The following is a 16,273-nucleotide window of genomic DNA, read 5'->3' as shown; positions in this document are numbered from 1 at the left end:
AGCCATGCTGACAGTTTTCTCTGACTTCGGAGGATTAGTTCATCAGGAATTTGCGCCACATGGACAAACTGTTAATCAATGGTACTATCAGGACACGTAAGAAGGTAATGGCCTGAAATGTGGTGAGACAATTTGTGGCTCTTATATCACAATAAAGCACCTGCACATTCGCTCCTGTTGGTGCATGACTATTGCACAAAAACCGAAATCACTGTGCTGCCTCATCTCCATACTCTCCAGACATGGCCACTGCGGACACTTTTCTTTTATTTCCTAAGTTGAAGATCCTGTTTAAAGGATGAAGATTTGCACTGACACATGAGATAAAAGAAAATAAGCAGATGGCACTTTGCTTGACCCAGAAAGAAGCGTACTAAAAAAAACTGCTTCTGGAAGTGTAAATGGTGTTGTGAGCAGTATCAATTGTGGAGGGAATGTTTCAGAGGAGACAATGCATAGTAAGTAAAAGGTAAGTGTAGAAAAATTTTGTGGACAAAGTTCAGGAATTTTTTGAACAGACCTCATATCACCTGATTTTTCGAAAACTATTAGGTGAAAAAATTTGATTTCTGCACATCTTACAGTCCGACATCTTCACTGAGTAAAAAACTGAATTTCTTGCATTATCCATCATACTTAACTGCACTGCATCACATTAAGTAAAACATTGCACAAAGTTTTAAAGAGTTTACAGAGGAAAAAATGGTTGGTTGGTTGGATTAAAAGAGGAGGAAAGGGACCAAACGATGAGATCATCAGTCCCTTGTCCCAAATAAAATAATGCCATAAGTGTGAGAATAAAACAAACGAGACTGACAACTCAAAACGGAATGAAAGGAAAAATCACAAGAACGATGACGGGCAAGTAACGTGTAAATGGACAAAAGGGGACAAGGAAACCACAGAAACACAAGAAATGGGATGAAGAGATTAAAACAATGCAGCAGATTACCATGGCTGGCTGACCATGAGAATAAAAAAGGAGAAGCCAGCCACTCTGCAACATATTAAAACCTCCACCCTAGAAGCACTAGGGTGGAGGACACAGAGGGACAAAGAACATACGCTAAAACTTAGATCAAATGATAAAACCCACTCTCATGAATAAAACGTAAAACTAAATCAGTCGATGAGGCGTTGTCAGATGAAATTAGTGGCAAAGAGTCCAGTAACCCAAGATTTTGTCGCTGTGCAGTCAAAGTGGGACAGTGCACCAGAATATGGGCCCCTGTCAACTGGGCGCCGCACCGACACTCAGGCGGGCCTTCATGGCGCAGGAGGTAACCGTGGGTTGCCCAAGTGTGGCCAATGCGGAGCCAGCAGAGGACAACTGATTCCCTGCAAGAAGCTCGCATGGAAGTCTTCCACACTTTCGTACTCTCCTTAATGACACGGAGTTTGTTGTGCATACTGTTATGCCATTCCATCTCCCAAAGCCGAAAAACCCTACGGCATAATACAGAACGCTGGTCAGGTTCAGAGATGCCCTCTCCAGAAGCGGTTTCCGCGTTGCCTGTTTGGCCAGCCTGTTGGCAAGTTCGTTGCCTGGGGTCCATACAAACACCGCTGAACGACGGGACTGGTCCAGGGCAGGATGCTACCAAACGATGGCGATGGTAGCACTGGTCGATAGCTTGTAGGCTGCTCAAGGGTCAGTACGCAGATTCCCTGGGCATGGACGGATATACTGAAGTGTGCGAGAGATGGCCACCAGCTCTGCAGTGAATACACTGCAGCCATCGAGCAAGGAATGCTGCTCTAAATGGACTCTGTGGACATAGGCGAAGCCAACATGACCATCAGCCATCGAGCTGTCGGTGTAAACCACTTCAGAGCCCCGGAATACGTCAAGAATCGAGAGCATGTGACAGCGGAGAGAGGCAGGAGTAACTGAGTCCTTAGGGTCATGTGAAAGGTCCAGATGAATCTGTGACCTAGGTGTACACCATGGAGATGTATGTGGACAGACCTGGAGAGGAGGTGGTAAAGGGAAGGACTCCAATTCAGACAGAAGGGTTCGCACATGAACTGCAATCGTTAGCCCTGACCTGGGCTGCCAATGCAGGAGATGAACTGCCACAGGTGAAAAAAGGAGATGGTAATTTGGATGCTCAGGAGAACTACGAATGTGTACAATGTAACAGGCGAGCAGTTGTGCACGTCGGATCTGCAATGGAGACGGACTCCAGCCTCCACCAGGACACTGGTCACCAGACTTGTTCTAAAAGCTCCTGTCGCGAGGTGAACACCACAGTGCACAGTGGTGCACTGGGTCTACATGCAACGCTGAGGGGGTTGCCGAACTATCAACCAGACTCCCATAGTCAAGGCAGGTTTGAACAAGGGCTTTCTAGAGCTGCAGCAGAGTAGAGCGATCTGCACCCCAGTTGGTGTTGCTCAGGCAGCGAAGGGCACTGAGGTGCTGCCAGCACTTCCGCTTAAGGTGACGAAGGTGAAGTAGCCAAGTCAATCAGGCATCGAAAACAAGTCCTAAGAATCGATGTGTCTCCACTACAGTGAGTGGATCATCATGAAGGTAAAGTTCCAGGTCCGGATGAATGGTACGACAACGACCGAAGTGCATGACATACGACTTTGTGACCGAAAACTGGAAGCCGTGGGTGGGAACCCACGATTGCGCCATGTGGATGGCTCCCTGTAGGTGCCTCCCAACAACACAGTACTGGTGGAGCAGTGCGAAATGCAGAAATCGTCTGCATACAGAGAGAGTAAGATGGACAGCCCTACAGCTGCTGCTAGACCATTAATGGCCACTAAAAATAGTGATACACTCAATACAGAGCCCTGCGGGACCCCCTTCTCCTGGATATGGGGGGGGAACTAAGGGATGCATTAACTTGGACACGGAAAGTACAGTGTGACAGGAAATTCTGGATAAAAATCAGGAGCGGGCCTCGGAGACCCCGCCCGTATAATGTGGCAAGGATATGATGTTGCCAGGTGGTGTCATATGATTGGTGTAGATCAAAAAAGACAGCAACAAGGTGTTGGCATCTGGAAAAGGCTGTTTGGATGGCAGACTCGAGGGACACAAGATTATCAGTGGTGGAGCGCCCCTGGCGGAAGCCGCCCTGACATGGAGCCAGTAGGCCACGTGCCTCCAGGACCCAACCCAACCCAACCGCCAACACACCATCCGTTCCAGCAGCTTACAAACAATGTTAGTGTGGCTGATGTGCCTATAGCTATCCAAATCAAACAGGTTTTTACTGGTTTGAGCACTGGAATGATGTTGCTCTCCTGCCAGTGCGATGGAAATATGCCATCGCACCAGATCCAGTTGAAGATGACAAGAAGATGGCACTTGTAGTCAGACGAGAGATGTTTAATCACCTGACTGTGGATCCGATACGGCCCAGGAGCAATGTCCAAGTGTGCCGAGGAGCTCCCACTCCGTAAATGGGGCATTACAGGGTTCACTGTGGCGTGTAGTGAATGAGAGGACTTTCCATCCGCCGTGTGAGGGTGCGAAATGCTGGGAGGTAGTTCTCCGATGCAGAGGCTTGAGCATAGTGCTCAGTGAAGTGCTTGGCAATCACGTGTGTGTTGGTACATAGCACGCCATTGATGATAATGCCAGGGACACCTATTGGGGTCTAGTACCCAAAAAGATGTCTGATCTTCGTCCAGACTTGGGAAGGTGATGTATGGCACCAAATGGTCAACACGTATCTCCCACAAACACCCCCGTTTCTGTTGTTTTATAAGATGGGGTACACAGGCACGGAGCTGCTTAAAGGTTACCAGATGCTCAAGGGAAGGGTGCCGCATATGTTGCTGTAGAGCTCGCTGACGCTCCTTAATTGCCTCAGCGACTTCCAACGACCACCAAGGGACTGTCTTTCACCGGGGGCACCCTAAAGAACGAGGGATCGCGTTTTCCACCACAGAAACGATTGTTTTAATGACCCGCTCAATGATAACATCAATGGCACCATGTGGGGGAAATTCAGTAGTGGCAGCAGAGGTGAAGCTTCCCAGTATGCCTCGTTTAAAGCCCACCTGGGCACGCATCCGTGGGCCTGGTGCCAGGGCAGTGACAGGAAGATGGGGAAGTGGTCACTACCACACAAGTCATCATGTGCTCTTCAGTGGATAGATGGGAGAAGTCCTGGGCTGAAAACTGATAAGTCATTGGCTGAGTAACTACCTCGAGCCACAATCAAATGTGTGGCAGCCCCAGTATTTAAGAGGCAGAGGTCGAACTGAGACAGTAAAGTTTCAACATCTCTGCCTCGGCCAGGAAGCATGGTGTCACCCCACAAGGGGTTATGGGCATTAAAATCTCCCAGAAGTAAGAAAGATTTAGGGAGTTGATCAATCAGTGCATCATCTGGAGGAAGATATCTACATCTACATATACATGGTTACTCTGCAATTCACACTTAACTGCCTGGCAGAGGGTTCATCGAACCATTTTCACACTACTTCTCTACCATTCCACTCTCTAATGGCGCGTGGGAAAAAGGAACACCTAAATCTTTCGGTTCGAGCTCTGATTTCTCTTATTTTATTATGATCATCATTTCTCCCTACTTAGGCGGGTGTCAACAAAATATTTTCACATTTGGAAGAGAAAGTTGGTGACTGAAATTTCATAAATAGATCTCTCTGCAAAGAAAACCGCCTTTATTTCAGTGACTGCCACCCCACTCACATATCATATCAGTGACACTCTCACCCCCATTGCGCGATAACACGAAACGAGCTGCCTTCTTTGCACTTTTTCAATGTCCTCCATCAATCCTACCTGGTAAGGATCCCATACCGCGCAGCAATATTCCAGCAGAGGATGGACAAGTGTAATGTAGGCTGTCTCTTTAGTGGGTTTGTTGCATCTTCTAATTGTTCTGCCAACAAAGTGCAGCCTTTGTTTCGCCTTTCCCACAATATTATCTATGTGGTCTTCTCAGTTCAAGTTGATCATAATTGTAATTCCTACGTATTTAGCCGTATTGACAGCCCTCAGATTTGTGCAATTCAACGTATACCCAAAATTTATCGGATTTCTTTTAGTATGCATGTGGATGACCTCGCCTTTTTCTTTGTTTAGCGCCAATTGCCACTTTTCGCACCATACAGAAATTCTCTCTAGATCATTTTGCAATTGGAATTGGTCGTCTGATGATTTTACTAGAAGGTAAATTACAGCATCATCTGCAAACAATTTAAGGGGGCTGCTCAGATTATCACCTAGATCATTTATATAAATCAGGAACAGCAGAGGGCCTATGATACTACCTTGTGGAACGCCAGATATCACTTCTGTTCCACTCGATGATGTACCATATATCACTATGAACTGTGACCTCTCCGAGAGGAAATCACGAATCCAGTCACACAACTGAGACGATACTCCATATGCAAGCAATTTGATTAATAGTCGCTTGTGAGGAACAGTATACATTGCAGACAGTTATTTCCTGCGTTGTCCGTATTATGACAGCCACAGCTTCATAAACGCAAACTCCACCTGACACACTGTTATAGTCGCTACGGTTCCTGTAATATCCCTTATAGCCACGGAGGGTAGGGTTCTGCATTGCCGGAAACCAGGTTTCCTGGAGGGCAATGCAGAAAGCAGGTGTAAAGCTTAACAGCTGCCATAGCTCAGCCAGGCAGTGGAAAAACCGCTGCAATTCCACTGGAGGATGACATCATCATGAGACTGGAAAGGCATGAAACACTCAATGAGGCAGTCTATGTCTCAGGGTCACCAGCTGCCACCGACTTTTTGCCTGAGCAGTCTATATCCATTGTGTCTGAGGGTCCGGCAAGATTCAGGTCCTCGGCGGATGCCAGAATCTCCACCCCATCCTCAGACACAGAGCTTGTATGTGTCAGTGGTGTGGGTGTTACCACAAGTTTCTTGTTCTTGTGGGTCTTCGTTTTCAATTTCTCACGCTGTTCCTTGGGTTTCCCTGGCTGGGAGGACTTCATTGAATCAGTCTTCGGGACTAAGGATGAGCATGAAACCCTAAGATCAGCTGCTTTTTGGGGTCTTCAGCCACTGGCAGGTGTCATCTTTCCCACTAACAGAAACCTGGGAAGGGAGTGAGCCAAGGGACCCTTTCCTAGTGAGAGGAGCCGAAGAAGCCTTACGCTTCTCTGGCGCTCAGAATTAGGGACTGAAATCCCCAAGGGTTGGGGGCGCGGGGGGGGGGGGGGGGGGGGGGGGGGGGAGGGGGGTTGTTGCTCCCAAAGTAGGTGGTGTGGGAGCAACAGGGAGGAAAGTGACCCCCATCATCAAGGGGGCAGGTGTAGCCTCCTGGTTCTGAGAGGCAACAGGAATTCGAGGAATTGTTGGGGCGACAACTGTTCTCGCAGCGGCGGTGTATGAGGTGGTCATAGCCACAGGATGTAGATGCTCAAATTTCCTCTTAGCCTCAGTGTAGGTCAGTCAGTCCAGGGTCTTATATTCCATGATTTTCCTCTCTTTCTGTAAAATCCTGCAGTCTGGCGAGCAAGGTGAATGATGCTCTCCGCAACTGACATAGAGGGAGGCATATGGAGTATTGGGATGTGATGGACGTCCACAATCCCGACATGTGGGGCTGAAAGTACAGTGGGAAGACATATGGCCGAACTTCCAGCATTGCATCAAGGGAGGGATATATGACTTGACATCTGAGCGGCAGACCATCACCTTGACCTTCTCGGGCAATGTGTCACCCCCGAAGGCCAAGATGAAGGCACCGGTGGCAACCTGGTTATCCCTCGGACCTCGACGTGCCGGACACAATGAACAACACCTTGCTGCTCTAAATTGACGCACAGCTCATCGTCAGACTGCGAAAGAAGGTCGGAATATAATACCCTGGACCATATTTAAGCTCTTATGGTAACAGAAACATCCCCCCAACTTGCTACAAGTGAGTAATGCCTGTGACAGAGCAGAGGATGCTGTTTTTACCAAAACTGACCCAGAGCGCATTTTGGACAAGCCCTCCACCTCCCCAAACTTGTCCTCCAATTGCTCCACAAAACAATGAGGCTTCATGGACATGAAAGATTCCCTACCAACTCTTGTACATACGAGGTACCGGGGCAAATAACCTTCACTGCCATCCTTAGCCTAGCGTTCCTCCCATGGTGTGGCCGGGGAAGGGAACGACTTGGGGTCATATTTCTTAGCATTGAAGGTAGCTTTCGCCCACTTAGAGACTGCTGGCAGCGGATCAGCAGCAAGGGATTATGTACTACACTTCATGGCATGTCATCCGTCCTGATGCCACCAACTCCGACCATGGGCCTTCCCCACGGGCCCACCTAGCCGCAGCAAAGGCCACCTGGCAGGATGGCCATTGCCGGGAGTCCCAATGCTCCCGGGTGATGAGCATCTACTCCTTGGCATACATGGGGAGTTAATGGTGCAGGCATCAGCAGAGTGATCCCTGTGGTGTCAGGGGGCTACAACCAACAGGGTATACTGCGGCCCCACCACAACGGACTGGCTACCTTGCTGGATACGAGGTGCGAAGAAGTCCACGGTCATCGTCAGCACAGAAGGTGACACTGCATAGGGCCTGGTGGAAAATGCATCCAGGAAGGTGTCCTCGCCCAAGAGAGGGAGAATGGACGGGACTGCAATGTGACGAGGAGAAAGTGGGCTAAAGATCTCAATGCATGATGCCCTTCCCCAACTGGCTCTCTCTCTGAGAAAATTTTGAAAAATGGAGGTCAAACCCTACAGGGAACCATCACATAAAGGCCAAAACACGTGAGACTCCTTTTAGTCACCTCTTATGACAGGCAGGAATACCTCGGACCTATTCTAAACCCCAGACCCACAGGGGGGAGGTAAAACTGCATTGTGTAAACTTTGTGCACTGTTCATTGCAGTAAATGAAATGTACAAAACATATTAAAATTTTATTTAAAGTAGGGAGAAGAAAAATATCTCATTTCTTTCTCAAGTTATTAGGTTTTATATCAAATGGAGCTCCTTTGAGATGCGCCCATTCCCATCCTTGTGTGACATGAATCATGGTCATATCAATCGTCATATCTCAAACAATTCAAAATATTGAAATGAGTTTTTTTTAATAATGGCATGCAATGAGGCACATGTGTTGTACGATAACTAATCAAAGCTTTTTTACTCATTGAGATATGGAAGTAACTCAACTATAGCAGTGAGAAGTCGGCAGTTCAGTACGCATACAGACGTCCACAGCACTGCAGCAAAAACCCAAGCAGTGCACGTATACATGTCAACAGCACCTAGGGAACAGCGTAGCAGGACATGTATACACATCCACAACACTAAAAGCGTTACGTAGATACCAAAGATCACACATTTCTCAATGGAAAGCCCAATTGAGAGAAAAGAATTACAAGTTCTTAGGGCATGACATAGGAGTGAAAGGGATACAACCTGTTGTGCAATGAATTCAGGCAATGAAAGAGCGTCCAGTCCCACGAAATGTGAAACAGTTATGTTTGATGCCGAAGTTAGCTGGCTTCTAGAGGTGATTTTAAAAGATCAATCTATGGATGATCAACGGCACTTTAAGCTTTTAAAGCAATGGTCCCATGGGTTTAGGATGAAGGTGAAATGGAAGTGTTTAGCAATATTAAGCAGGCTCTACTGGAAACCAAAATTTTTAGTCATCCTAAAATGCACCAACCCTTTAAACTAGCAACAAATGCAACAGAATATGGATGTGGATATGAATTCTTTCAATGGGATCCCAATATGGGATAAAGTACAATAGCTTTTGCCACAAGAAGTCTTAAGAAACACGAGTTAAATTATACAGCTACTGAAAAAGAATTATTGCCCATAGTTTGGGGTTAACAAAAATTTCAGAGACTGAAACATATACAGCTCATTTGCCTTTACTGTTTTTAATGTTTTTTTCTTTTTCTTTTACAAGAGTTAAAATTAAACTATGTGAAAGATTCACAACACCTAGTGCCACAAGTGCTTTCACAACTTCCTGTGGGAATGAACATAAGAGCTAAGACATAAGGCCCTGGTGTTATATTTAGAGTAATTCTTTTATCTGTAAGTTACATGATCAATGAGGTAAGAATGTCGGCTAGAAAAATAAAAGCTGAGCTGAGAACAGGTGAATATTTTGGAAAAGTAATATAACTATGTACAGAAGGTATTTTAGAAAGGGAGGATAATAAGAAGTGGTTCTTAAAAGCGGATACATTATCTTGGCGACAGCATGAGAAGTCATATCACTGGAAGTTACGTATACCAAAAACAATGGCACAGGATTTGATTTGGCCCATACACAAAGGATACAGATATTTTGGTATACAAAAATGCATCCAATATATGATGAAGTTTAATTATTTTAAAAAGCTGAGTAGAGAAATGAAAAATGTATTAAGAAGCTGTGATCTCTGTCAGAAAGTTAAAGAAAACAAAGTTTAATTGGGAGATATTGGTGACTGAAGAAATAACAAGGTGCGCAAAAATGAATAATAGGAAATCACAGCTCACGGGCAAACTCTAGATCAACAGTCAGTAACACGATAAAGAAGCAACGGAACATCGCATCAGATTTAGAAGTGCTGCAGGATACCAGCAGCACAGGTGTCATGCTCGTACACAGCTGATCAATGATCAGCTGAGTGTTCGATCATACCAGGAATGACTCATTGGCTACAAACCTAAAAAGCCTCCCTCTGCAAAACTTTTAGTGCTACAGCAAAGAAGCTGGACTTACAGTAAGAGGATGGTTACATTTACCTTCAATTACGTTCCAAACGTAGAAAGCCTGTCCGAAAAGTTAAAGGACGGTTTGAATATCCTGTTACTGTAGAAATCTGTTGAGATGTTGTAAGTACTTTTGTGCACTTTCAAAATAATAATAATAAGGGAAGTAACTGGGTAAACTGGGTATTTACATCACTTCTGTAGCATCTCCCTTGGCATTAGGCACTTTGCCAACACATCAATGAACAGATAATCCTCAGCCAACTACTTTAGTAATGCACATTACCTTAACACGACATGGCAATCTATTATAAAAAGTGTTATTCATACAGATATGAATACCAACTAAATAGTCATGCAAAGAAATAACAAGTTTTGAACAGACTTCCATATTAATTCTCAGTATTAATATATGTTCAAAGTCTTCTTGTAGGTGAAGGTAAAGCTCTGCTCAGGCCATAGATTGGTCTGAATAATACAGTGGGGTCCTACTGGAGGTGGTATACACTTTTTTTGGACTTAACCTCACAGTTATATGAGGATTTACAGGTTAACATGGATGCTGAACTACAGTGCAACTTGGTATTTTCAACATTAACAAATCAGTGCCAGAGCTGAAAGAAGCAACACATGAAAAAAAAAAATCTTGGAAAACCACAGAAACCTATATCAGGATGCTCAGATCGGAATTTGAACTCTATTCTCCTAAATGAGGATCAATTGTCTTAACCAGTACATTACCTCAATCAGTTGCTGCAATCAGGGGACCAGCAGAAATCAGCAGAGACATGTTGCATTAATTAATGGTAAGATATATATATATATATATATATATATATCACACACACACACACAAAAAAAAAACAACTAGCTGCCATCCCTTCCACACCGAAAAATTCCTCCTATACAGTCTAGCCACTCTTGCAAAGGAGCACCCCACTTGTCACCCAGTATCATCTTGAACGGGAACAGCCAAACCATATCCTCTGTCACACCTTTGATTACCTCTCATCATGCTCTGAAATGAGACACATCCTACCCAAGGTCCATACCACCCCTCCTAAAGTGGCAGTCAGTCACTCACCCAACACTCCAGTCCATCCCTATGCCACTCCCACTCCCAACCTCTTGCCATAGAGATCATATCCCTGTGGCAGACCAAGGTGCAAGATCCACCCAATCACCCATCCAGCATTTTCTACTCCAGTCCTGTCACAGGCTTACCCCACCCCCACCCTGTGAAAGCAGCCATGTCATACAGTGAGGTGACAAAAGTCATGGGATAGTGATATGCACATTTACAGATGGCAGTGGTATTGCGTATACAAGATATGAAAGGGCAGTGGTAGTGCATTGGCGGAGCTGTCTTTTGTACTCAGTTGATTCATGCGAAAAGGTTTCTGACATGATTATGGCCACATGACGTGAATTAATAGACTTTGAACATAAATAGTAGTTGGTGCTAGAGGCACGAGACATTCCAATTCAGAAATTATTATGGAATTCAATATTCCTAGTTCCACAGTGTCAACAGTGTGCCAAAAATACCAAATTTTAGACATTACCTCTGACTACAGACAATGCAGTGACCAACGCCCTTCACTTAACGACCAAGATCAGTGGCATTTAGTAGAGTTGTCAGTGCTAAAGACAAGCAACATTGGGTGAAATAACCGCAAAAATAAGATGTATCCATTAGGACAGTGGAGCAAAATTTTGCATTTATGGGCTATGGCAGCAGACGACTGACACAAGTGCCTTTGCTAACGGCATGACATTGCCTGCAGTGCCTCTCCTGGGCTCATGATTGTATCAGTTGGACACAAGATGACCGGCAAACTGTGACCTGGTCAGATGAATCCTGATTTCAGTTGGTATGAGCTGATGGCAGGGTTCGAGTGTGGTGCAGACCCCATGAACCCAGAGACCCAGGTTTTCAACAAGGCACTGTGCAAAGGTGGGACTCCATAATGGTGTTGGCTGCATTTACATGGAATGACTGGGTCCTCTGTTCAGCTACTTGGAGACCATTTGCAGTCAGACAACAATGGAATTTTTATGGATGACAGTGCACCATGTCACTGGGTCACAACTGTTCGCAATTGGCTTGAAGAAAATTTTGTACACTTTGAGCAAATGATTTGGCCACTCAGATTGTCCAACATGAATCCCACCAAACATTTACGAGACATAAATGAGAAGTCAGTTTGTGCATAAAATCCTGCACCGGCAACACTTTCACAATTATGGGTGGCTACAGAGGCAGCACAGCTCAATATTTCTGCAGGCAACTTGCAACGACTTGTTGGGTCCGTGCCATGTCAAAAAAAGGAATGAAGATAGGATTTAACAGCCCGTTGACATCAAGGCCATTAGAGACAGAGCACAAGTTCAGATTGTGTCAAGGATAGGGAAGGAAATAAAGGTACCATCCCGGCCTTTACCGGGAGCAATTTAGGGAAATCACAGAAAACCTAAATCTGGATGGCCGGACACAGGTTTGAACCACTGTCCTGAACGTGAGTCCAGTGTGCTCACAAGCTGCTGCACTATGACAGGCTAAAGAAGGTCCGACGTGATATTGGGTGTTATCCCATGACTTTTGTGACCTCAGTGTATACCAACTTTGCTGCAAACACTGCAAAGCCTTCTATGTCAGAGGACTACCAACCAATTGCCCACCAGGATGAATGGCTACTGTCAAACTGTTGCTAAGAAAAAGTTGACCATATGCTGGTACAACATGAAGCTGGGCATAACATGTTGTATTTCAATGGCTGCTTCACAACCTGAGCTGTCTGGATTCTTCCCTTCACCACCAGCTTCTCTGAAGTACTCAGATGGGAGTTATTCTTACAACACATTCTTCACTCCCATAATCTTGCTGGCCTCAATCAACAGTAACCAAAATGTCCTCACACCCTCTACCCAACATTTCCCCTTCCTCTGTCCTGTCTCCCCCTCCTAATTCATGAACCCATGTCACCTTCAACGTGCAACACTCCCCACAGGCTCCAAGAGCTGTGTATCACATACCTAGCCCCTGTACCTGTCACCCCTCCTACCCACATTTCTAGCTGGCAAACTGGCTGGCTCCTTCCAAGTTAATAGCCACTCATTCTCAATCCCTCTCCCTGTCTCCTGCTTCTCTCCCTCTAACCCCCCCCCCCCCCCCCCCCCAACCTAGGCCACCTGCCGAAATGCAACAATGGCACTGTGCATCCAGCTGGCACTATGTAGGAGCATAGGCATGTGTATGGGCATGTTTTACTCTAGCTTGAGAAAGCTAGCAAGTGTTCTTCTTCTTTTTTTTTTTTTTTTTTTTTTTTTTTTTTTTTTTTTTTTTTTTTTTTTTTTTCCCTCCTAACTCAACATTTCTTCTTTTATGTGAGTGGCCTCCTTTAATCCAGAAGTATTTAAAATCTACCAGAACTTTCCTATAGCCCTAGTACTACATTAGCCACAGTAGCAGATGATGTTTCACTAGTTGAAAACATTTGGAAGGATGTGCTAAATGAGAGTAGCTGACGTTGAGGGTAACAGTCTGTGTTAAATTTCAGCTATTATGCTACAATACAAGAAGAAATAATTTTTTTCAGAGTTCTTATCACCTGGGACTCTAAACACTTGCCACCAATTTGAGAGACGACCATCTTACTCAACATCACTACACATTTACAGCTTCTGATGAGCAGTACTTGCAACATTTTAACTTTAATTTACAGTTTTTTTACACTGACTCCCACTTTTGCTCCTACTTTGTCATCAGTAATGTATACAGCACTAACCACGCAAGTTACATCTCAATGACATGTTCCTAATATCTCGAGGAACAAACAAACAAACTCTCACAATCAGAAGCCAATCACTAACTCACCTTAATAATGAAAGGAAAGGTTCCGATTTAAATATTAAACATGCAAATAATACATGAAAATATTAATTATTCTAGTCACTGGAAAAACTTGGAGAATCAATGACAATTAACAGTCTCCTATTATTTATTTAACTTTGAAATTTTAGTGAATGAATAACTGGCATCAAGGTGTCCGAGATTCAACTACGTTTCAGAACTGGAGGAAAACAAAAGAGAGAGCAATTGCAATACATTTCAATACCCTGCAAAACACAACTTTACTGAGATCTAAGGTATTGATACAGTATTCAGTAAAACTGACTGCAGAGAACTTTACTCCAAAAGAATCTATTGTGTAATCAACAAAGGCTCAAAGTTAATCAAGCAACTGATTTGGGGGGGGGGGGGGGGGGGGGCTAAAAAACAGAGCAGTCCCTTTCATATAACAGCCAAGTAACACAAAGCCAAGTTCACTGGCTCTTTCACACAACTGCGAAACTGCTGTTTAAAATATTCATGACAATTTTCAGATGAGAGTGTGTTATGATTAAAATGATCTTGAGCTTAAAAGATGAATGTTTGGTTTTCTAGCTATCTGAGAGCTTACCATGTGAACAACATGCTGCTGGAAACATTTATCTATTAATTCTCTTGGTAAGGTAGCAAAACCTTTTGTAGGCCAAATTTTCACAAAGTGTTTGGTGATCCACTTCAAACTTTTTCTGTAAATATCATCCAATCCGTATGCTGCAGCCAGAGGAAGGCATTCCAGTACTCCAACAGCACACATAGAACATGGCTTAAAAATAAAGAAACAGTTTTCAACTATGACAATATAAACTCATTAGTTACAAGCTACATGAAAATGCCTTAAATTATGTAGATACTGTATCTAGTTGCAATAAAATTACTCCAGGTATTAAAACACGAAATTGTAGTCAAAACAAAAGTTCAGACAATGAAAATAACTGGATGCAATAACAACAACATGGAGAGGACACATTTATACTAACTACATAGAGGAGGTGTTCAGTCACAGGCACAATGAAAAAGAACACTAGGAACCAGAATGAGATTTTCACTCTGCAGCGGAGCATGCGCTGATATGAAACTTCCTGGCAGATTAAAACTGTGTGCCCGACCGAGACTCGAACTCGGGACCTTTGCCTTTCGCGGGCAAGTGCTCTACCAACTGAGCTACCGAAGCACGACTCACACCTGGTACTCACAGCTACACTGGTAGAGCACTTGCCCGCGAAAGGCAAAGGCCCCGAGTTCGAGTCTCGGTCGGGCACACAGTTTCATATCAGTGCACACTCCGCTGCAGAGTGAAAATCTCATTCTGGAAACATCCCCCAGGCTGTGGCTAAGCCATGTCTCCGCAATATCCTTTCTTTCAGGAGTGCTAGTTCTGCAAGGTTTGCAGGAGAGCTTCTGTAAAGTTTGGAAGGTAGGAGACGAGGTACTGGCAGAAGTAAAGCTGTGAGTACCGGGCGTGAGTTGTTTCGGTAGCTCAGTTGGTAGAGCACTTGCCCGCGAAAGGCAAAGGTCCCGAGTTCGAGTCTCGGTCGGGCACACAGTTTTAATGTGCCAGGAAGTTTCAACACTAGGAACATTTTTTCTGCTTTCAAACAGTACTTCTCCAGAATTCAAACTCTCATGCATTCATACAAACAAAAACAAAACAACAACAACAATACACACACACACACACACACACACACACACACACACACACGCACGCACGCACGCACGCACGCACACAGTGATTCAGTGTCATCAGGCACTAAAGCCAGACTCAGAGTCAGGCCTTAGCATTCTGTGACTACAATGGCCATGTGTATGTGTACGTGTATGTGAGAGTTCTACTTCTGAAGGAAGACAGTCCGAAAGCAAAAAAAAATATTTCTTGTATTCTTTTTCATTACACCTCTCTGCAACTCAACACTTCCTTGCCATGAGTGGCACTCTAATCTTTGCATATTGTTGTTCTATGCCCATCTGTTACTCAATGTCTCTAGTGTTCAATAAGCAGGAATATATCGTCTTATATACATAATGAGTTATAAATGAGGAAAAATATTCCAAAGATCGCATACTGCTACACACAAATCAAGATCTATTGCTGTTATGTCTTTTCTCCAGGGCTTGTTCACAAAATAAGAAACAAATTGACCTTTTTATGAAACACTGAACCTCAAAGATATGAACATGTTGGTCTTCCACAAACTTATCACAGGATACTCTAAAGTCCTGATTCGTATTTGACAGCACTGGAATATATGGGAAAAAAACACATCTCATCACAGAGTAAAAACAATTGTGTAAGGACTTGAGAACCACACAGTGCAACAACTACAACAGTCTGATGCATTATGAAGTTGGAGCTGTAAACAGAAAGAGTGGGTGATGATGCAAGGAAGAATGCTGCTTATAATGCAGATAAGTTATACAGCCTTGCCAGTTTTTCCTCCTGGCTCAGGTAGCTGCATAAGATCACTCAACATTTCCCTCCACATTTCTCAATTTTACAAAATTTTGCTGCAGTTCCATTTACTGCCACAAAAACATGGGAAAATTTTTGTGTGTTTGTAACGCAATGTGTGACATTGCACAAAAATATTTTCCTTATTTATGACTCACCCTGCATACTGATATAGGAATTTGTTAGCAAAAAACTAATAAAAGTGCTTTACATTCTCAAAACCATATCTGCTTCT

At 44.2% G+C, this 16,273-nt stretch overlaps 1 protein-coding gene across 1 annotated transcript in view; it reads right to left on the bottom strand.

Annotated features, from left to right (window-relative positions):
* The window catches only part of LOC124794775, a 196,902-nt gene that overhangs the window by 66,914 nt on the left and 113,715 nt on the right, over positions 1-16,273 (bottom strand). The window contains exon 7 of the mRNA XM_047258409.1: positions 14,161-14,352. Within this exon, the coding sequence (XP_047114365.1) occupies positions 14,161-14,352 (192 nt within the window). The remainder of the gene's footprint in view (positions 1-14,160; positions 14,353-16,273) is intronic.

This window comes from Schistocerca piceifrons, chromosome 4 (genome assembly GCF_021461385.2).
Source record: "Schistocerca piceifrons isolate TAMUIC-IGC-003096 chromosome 4, iqSchPice1.1, whole genome shotgun sequence".
NCBI lineage: Eukaryota > Metazoa > Arthropoda > Insecta > Orthoptera > Acrididae > Schistocerca > Schistocerca piceifrons.
This window is presented reverse-complemented; position numbering and strand designations above follow the sequence as displayed.